Source organism: Plectropomus leopardus, chromosome 22 (genome assembly GCF_026936395.1).
Source record: "Plectropomus leopardus strain MGB_pleo_1.0 chromosome 22, ASM2693639v1, whole genome shotgun sequence".
Lineage (NCBI taxonomy): Eukaryota > Metazoa > Chordata > Actinopteri > Perciformes > Serranidae > Plectropomus > Plectropomus leopardus.
In genome coordinates this window covers 765,001-772,500 of record NC_142197.1, presented here as the reverse complement: position 1 = coordinate 772,500, position 7,500 = coordinate 765,001, and the positions used below count along the sequence as shown (strand labels likewise).

Genomic DNA, 7,500 nt, shown 5'->3' with positions numbered 1-7,500 from the left:
TTCGTGGTCATTTTTGAGCCATGTCTTGTAAAGTTTGCCTTCTCCCAATGTTTTTGAAAGAAATCAAATTTGCCCAGGTTTTAAAGGGTTAAAGGGTTTATTTAGCATCACATGCAGGAAGTCTTCAGGAGCTCGCACTCCTGATAATTTTCCTGCCAAAGTGTTTCTGTCTGAAAATAAGTGCAGAGAAAAAATCTCTCCTGAGCATCAACAGACTGTCAGAGATGATAGAAAAATAATCACAGGCTTAATGAAGTCGAGATTTTGGAAAATAACTGAGTCACAGACTTTATCTGCAAGTTCAGGTGTAATTTACTCCAGCTCTGTTCTAAAGTACAAACAAAGGTACTTTTACTGTAGTTTGTGCTCCTTTCTCCTTCATCTCAGAGGTAACGTGTAGATTTTACTGCCTGACAGCGAAGGCTGGGCAATAAAACGATAACGATATCAATCGGGATATAACTTTTCCTCGATTGAAATATGAGACGTAGTCGATAGAATGTCGATTGAACTCATTCCAGCCGTGTCCTGACAGACAACACCAACAGCCAATGATAATGAGAATAACGCCACAGAGAGCCAAATTCAGTGAAGGACTTTGACTGCAGAACAGCTGAGTGTTTGACAGCCACAGCATTTCATCATCGTGGAAACAGCTGATGGTCCCACAGCAGCGCAGTGAGATTATAATGTACAACAGCACACGGACATGTCCAACAGCCCAACCATTACTGTATAAACCCTGTTTTATGTATTTCATGTACTGATTATTTGTTCCAGATGAATCTTGAGGCTGTTTAACACTCTGTGCAGAGTCTCTGTAAATGAGCAGAAACTGTGTTTGTGTGTCGGACTCATTTAAACGAGCTCCTGTGTCACTTAATTTCTGCCTGTTGGTTCAGCTTTAATGTTTGTGTCTCGACAGCTGCAGAAACAAATCATCTCAGAGGGAAGTTTAAAGTTTGCTGCCGGAGATAAACTGCCGCTGCAGTAAATGAGTCATTTTGGTCTCAGCAGTTTGCTCTAATTGGCTCTTTGTCGGCTCGACACAAATATGAGGCAGAACAACAACGACGGTGAAATGAGGCGACGGTGAGCGCTCGCAGGAAGCAAACAGAACAGCAGGTGAGGCTGACTCGTGATCACGTTTGTTTCTGTGTTCGTGGAGAAAAACAATGAGCGTTTCTGCAGTTTGAAGAGTCACACGGCGCTCTGGATGACCTCAGAAACTTGTGTGACACTGAGGTGTGTCTGCACATTTCAACTATTTTAACCCTTTAAACCTGAGGAAATTGGCTTCAACAACATGGGAACAACACCAAGGACAATGAAAGAAGAAATTATCCAAAAATGTGCAAGAAATTACCAAAAAGTATAAGAAATGTGGCTAAAAATAGAATTTAATAAAGGAAAAAAAAAGATTAGTAGTTAATTTGTAAAAATAATTTGAAAAATAATTAAACAAAAAAAACAAGTAAATAACTTGGGCAAAATGCTTAAAAGATGTGTACCATAATTTTAGATATGCAATTATAATAATTATCATTTTTTCAGGTTTCTCTAGCTTTTTAAAAATAATTTTCTAAATCTACAAATTGCAAAAAAAGAAGAAATGACCTCCCCAAAATAGCAAGAAATTAGAAAAGAATTCAAGAAAGTTTCCAGAAAATTAGTACAAAATAAAATATAATTAAATAAAAGTAAATATATATAAGAAGAAATAATCTGGAAAAAATGCTTAAAACTGTAATATATTTCATTATTTTAAAAATGCAATTATGACAATTAGACATTTTTCCTGGCTTCCTAACATTGTAAGACTTTTTAAGGTCCTGAGACTGTTTTACTGACGGAGAATACATGTACTTATTACTCACGTACTGATTACAATATTTACACACAGTAACGTGAGGACAAAAACATTTCTAAGTGTGTTTATTGCCGTGTTTGTGTTCAGACGTACCCGATATGTGAAGATGACCTGAGACGTTCCTCTCCTCCCTCCGTCGACCTCCACCTCCACCGCTCCGCTGTTGGTCGGTTCAAACGGGAGGTCAGACGGCGGGACTCTCCTCGCCGGGCCGATCTCACACACCACGCTGAGGACGGGAAGAGAGATGTTTCAAAAAATATTTAAAAAAATAAATAAATAAAACTCAACCACATCCATGAAAACCAGATCAGCTGAGAGTTATAATAATAATAATAATAATAATAATAATAATAATAATAATAAATACATTTTAAGAAAAATAAAAAAATAAAGAAAAATAAAAAGAGAGTGGAGTCCTGTCTGCATGTAAATGTCTCTGCTGTCCCTCTGGTACCTGGTGGAGACAGAGTATCTGTCCTCTTTGTGGACACAGTCCACTCCTGCCACAGTAATCTTCTTGATGTCCTCCTTCTTTATCCCCATGTTGGAGCCTTTGATGGTGACGGAGATGTTACCGTTCAGCGGGCCGAAGCGAGGGACGATCTGCAGAGAGGACGGACAGAGAGACACGCAGCTTTTTATTCGTTTTTCATTTTTCCAGCTTGGACAGACGCAGAGGACAGACGTTATTTACATCCTGACTTTGTGACATTTTGCTTTAATAAATGACAGAAAAGTGAAGTTTGATGTGATCCATGAATCTCCGTCTCCTCCAGAGAGAGAAGTCTCCGTCTTTGGTCAAACATGTGACCTTTGCTGCGTCATAAAACGTCTCCAACATTTCATTTCTCCCTGAAGCTGTGTGTTTTATTTTTAGAGCTGGAGGAAGCACTCAGACGTCTTAGTGAAGTAAAACGAACAAACGAACAAACGCATCCAAATATTCTGTTACAAGTTAAAGTCCTGAAATCAAAACTTTACTTGGAAAAATTGCAAATAAATGAATAAATAAATAAATAAAAGTAAAGACATACATAAAAAAGACAGAAATATACATAAATAAATTAACAAATCATCAAAGAAAAAATACTTCAAGTACCAAAAGTAAAGGTACTGCCCCTGCAGAATAACATATATGACATTTTTGGATTATTATATTATTAAGTGGACCTCTTTTTAATGACTTTATATACTGCTAGCTTGTGTATTTAGCTTGTAATAAAATCAGATGTAGGTCTTTGTTTATATTTTAGATTCTAGGTAGAAATTTTGGGGGAAGACGAACCTCTCAATGTTCTAAATTTTAGGGTTGAATATCTCCAGATATTTAACTCATAGAGCCATATATTTTGGTAGGAACACAGAGCAAATGGCTTAAAACTGATTGTAATGACTGACAGGCACAAGCAGTTATCACACGTTTCATTATTGGCTCTCGAAAATGGAAAAAGCTGAATATGTGGTTTGGGGTCTCAGGCAGTCCTTCAAATATAAACTTGTGAATGTCTAAAAATACAGCTTTTGACTGATGTTGGTCCAAGTTTCAGGGTCTCTAACATCAACAGAATTGGATGTTACGAGTTCGACAAGCCAACTTTGCAGCTTGTTGCCTTTTTGCGCTGCCAAAGTGTTGATGTGGACTCATTCCTATACGGACTCTTCATGTCCCAGTTAAGCATTAAGAAATATACGAGGTTTACTGCACATAACAGACCAGCACAGCTCCTCTTCTTTTGCCAGAAAAAAAACTTAAAAACTTCCCACAAAAAAAAGCTGAAAATACTGAAGCGGAAATAATCACAAACAACTGCTGACCTCATCGGCTGCTCTCCCCGAGAGGAAACAAGCGGCCGACGGTCCAGAAAAAAAACAACAAATTGAAAAAGGAGCCAAAGTGTGAATACGACACGGAGGCAGAGAAAATGAAATGTCACACTGAGGAGAAAAAGGCGATTGATTGAGAAATTGTCTGTTTGTGAAAAGCTGTATGGATTCTGAAAAAACGCAGAATCTGATCTAACGAAGGAAACGGGACGAATGTGAAAAGACAGAAACGAGAGAACTAATGGAGCCGATTATCCCCACAGACGGAGGGACTGTATTCATCTTTTATTCATCCCCGGAGCGCTGCGCCGTCTCGTCTTCATAACGTCTGTTTCAGAAAGCAGCCAAAGGTAAAAGTATTCTCACGGTGTCACTCTGCAGCGCGTACACTCAGAAAACACCTGCATAATCTTTCTATTAATATATTTCTCTGGAGTTAAACAGCTGTTCAGAAACTCTGCGCATGAAGGAGATTCCCCAAAGTGACAGATCAGGAAAAGGAGGTAAAATCTAGTATAAAAATCTCTTTTAAAACTCAACATTAATAATCAATAATTCCTTCAATGTTGGTGGCTACAATAAAGGAAAATTCTGGTCATTTTAAACTACTTTTAAATGGCTGTGACTGTATTGACAACAAAAGCTGAATATATAAAATGTAAATTTCATCTTGAGAGTGCGAGAATGGACTTTATTATAATAATAATAATAAGAACTAAGCTGGAAAATTTGAATAATTTCACTGTAATATCAAAGTGTTTTCCCTCAGGCAGCAATAATGTGTGCAGAAAATGTTCTAATTTGCTTGCAGACGATGGAAGATTGATTTTTATTGTTGAGGGTGGTGCAAGAGGGACAATTATGCAATTTTACAAAAATTACAATTTCTATCATAGATCAAAGTGTTGTTTGTGAGTAAACCTGATCATCAGGGGTCCAGGAATATCTGCAACACTTTTGTCAAACAAAAACCTGACTGATGTTTCTGGTTGTTTCGAGGTGGACTCATTTTGGCCTGATGGTGAAAATGATTATTAGAACTTATTCTCTAAAAACAGGACGACTTTCCAAGATATATCTTCATGGCCTTTAATGTTGAAATGGGAATCTTGACTTAAAAATTATATTAGGATATCATATTATATTATGTCATATTAGGATATTAGAAAAAAAATTAGGATTCATCCTCTGAGTACAAAGAATATCAAAGGTAAGTTTCAGAAAAACTTGATTACTACTTCCTGAAATACGTCCTCAAGCACCAAAATGTATTTCAAGCAGGAGTCTTGACTTACTGGGGCGCTATAGAGGAGGAATATTAGGATTCGTCCTCTGGAGACCAGGAGTATCGGTCTGAAGTTAAGTATATCTCATCGTGTTGTATTTCGCTGCAGCTCGGAGTGTAAAATCAGCCGCCTACAGAAAGTTATTGCAGGTTATTGTGTTTGTTTGGTTCTCGTCATCAAACAGAATCAGATTTTCTGGCAGATATGAAATCGTCCTCGGTCATGCGTGTGATTGCGTCCCGCTGTTTGTCTCTTTCCTGTGACTGCAGCACATTTCAGACACTTCCTCCTCACTTATTCCTTTGAAATCAGCGCTGGATACAATCTGCCGCCGTGCTTTTTATTTATTTCTCCGCCACAGAAGATGCACTTCAGACGTGATTTATGTCACAAGGTTGTCTGGCGTTGTGTAACGGCGCGCAGGGAGTGTGAAATACGGTGGATCTATAAAAGCTGCTCCCCTGAATCTCTTTTAAATGACACAATCAGATCACAGCTGCAGACGATCAGACTTCGTGGGGACACTTTCTGCTGCGACGCGGATCAGAAATGGAGCTCGCTGCCAGGAAATCTCAGCTCGGACTCCTTTTATGTGACGCTACTGTTTTCTGTGGACTTTGCAGCAGTTTCAGTAATAGTTCACCTGTTTGTTGCTGCAGAAATAAACTGAAAATTGCTTTAATTTGTTGGTGTTTTATTCCCGTCTGACGTGTTGACTCAAGAAGACGATGTTGTGTCTTTACTATTCTCTGCACCTCTGCAGCCTGCAGCAACTCACACCTTTTAATATCAGAATTCACTAATTTACATTTCACTGTCTCCAAAGAATCCTCTAAACTGAAAAACAGGTCAAAGTTCTGGTTTTTTTAGATGGATACTTTAACAACAAACATGTTCCTTCTGATTCATTCTTGTTTTGTCTTGAATGTTTAATTTTAGCGAGGTTTGTGTATGATGAGCCACCTGTAGGTTTCACCTCCCCCTCCTCAGACATCAAATTCTTCTTTTGTTCTCTGAATACGTCCTCTATCCTGTTACAGTGTGTTACAGTGTGTGTTACAGTGTGTGTTACAGTGTGTTACAGTGTGTGTTACAGTGTGTTACAGTGTGTGTTACAGTGTGTTACAGTGTGTGTTACAGTGTGTGTTACAGTGTGTGTTACAGTGTGTGTTACAATGTGTTACAGTGTGTGTTACAGTGTGTTACAGTGTGTCAGCGTGTGTTACAGTGTGTTACAGTGTGTCAGAGTGTGTTACAGTGTGTCAGAGTGTGTTACAGTGTGTCAGAGTGTGTTACAGTGTGTCAGAGTGTGTTACAGTGTGTTACAGAGTGTGTGTTACAGTGTGTTACAGTGTGTCAGAGTGTGTTACAGTGTGTTACAGTGTGTCAGAGTGTGTTACAGTGTGTTACAGAGTGTGTGTTACAGTGTGTTACAGTGTGTCAGAGTGTGTTACAGTGTGTTACAGAGTGTGTGTTACAGTGTGTTACAGTGTGTCAGAGTGTGTTACAGTGTGTTACAGTGTGTCAGAGTGTGTTACAGTGTGTCAGAGTGTGTTACAGTGTGTCAGAGTGTGTTACAGTGTGTTACAGAGTGTGTGTTACAGTGTGTTACAGTGTGTCAGAGTGTGTTACAGTGTGTTACAGTGTGTCAGAGTGTGTTACAGTGTGTTACAGAGTGTGTGTTACAGTGTGTTACAGTGTGTCAGAGTGTGTTACAGTGTGTTACAGAGTGTGTGTTACAGTGTGTTACAGTGTGTCAGAGTGTGTTACAGTGTGTTACAGTGTGTTACAGTGTGTCAGAGTGTGTTACAGTGTGTCAGAGTGTGTTACAGTGTGTTACAGTGTGTCAGAGTGTGTTACAGTGTGTCAGAGTGTGTTACAGTGTGTTACAGTGTGTCAGAGTGTGTTACAGTGTGTTACAGTGTGTCAGAGTGTGTTACAGTGTGTCAGAGTGTGTTACAGTGTGTCAGAGTGTGTTACAGTGTGTTACAGTGTGTCAGAGTGTGTTACAGTGTGTCAGAGTGTGTTACAGTGTGTCAGAGTGTGTTACAGTGTGTTACAGTGTGTCAGAGTGTGTTACAGTGTGTTACAGTGTGTCAGAGTGTGTTACAGTGTGTTACAGTGTGTCAGAGTGTGTCAGGGTGTGTTACAGTGTGTTACAGTGTGTCAGAGTGTGTCAGATGCACTTCAGACGTGATTTATGTCACAAGGTTGTCTGGCGTTGTGTAACGGCGCGCAGGGAGAGTGAAATACGGTGGATCTATAAAAGCTGCTCCCCTGAATCTATTTTAAATGACACAATCAGATCACAGCTGCAGACGATCAGACTTCGTGGGGACACTTTCTGCTGCGACGCGGATCAGAAATGGAGCTCGCTGCCAGGAAATCTCAGCTCGGACTCCTTTTATGTGACGCTACTGTTTTCTGTGGACTTTGCAGCAGTTTGCAGAGTGTGTTACAGTGTGTGTCAGTGTGTTACAGTGTGTGTCAGTGTGTTACAGTGTGTCAGAGTGTGTT

The 7,500-nt window shown here is 39.4% G+C and overlaps 1 protein-coding gene across 2 annotated transcripts in view; it reads right to left on the bottom strand.

Annotated features, from left to right (window-relative positions):
• Positions 1-7,500, bottom strand: part of LOC121966678 (plexin-B2-like) — a 166,042-nt gene that overhangs the window by 26,617 nt on the left and 131,925 nt on the right. For both annotated transcript variants that reach the window (XM_088072664.1, XM_088072665.1), the window contains 2 exons: positions 2,328-2,476; positions 1,964-2,099 (listed from right to left, as the gene is read on the bottom strand). In XM_088072664.1, the coding sequence (XP_087928790.1) occupies positions 1,964-2,099; positions 2,328-2,476 (285 nt within the window). The remainder of the gene's footprint in view (positions 1-1,963; positions 2,100-2,327; positions 2,477-7,500) is intronic.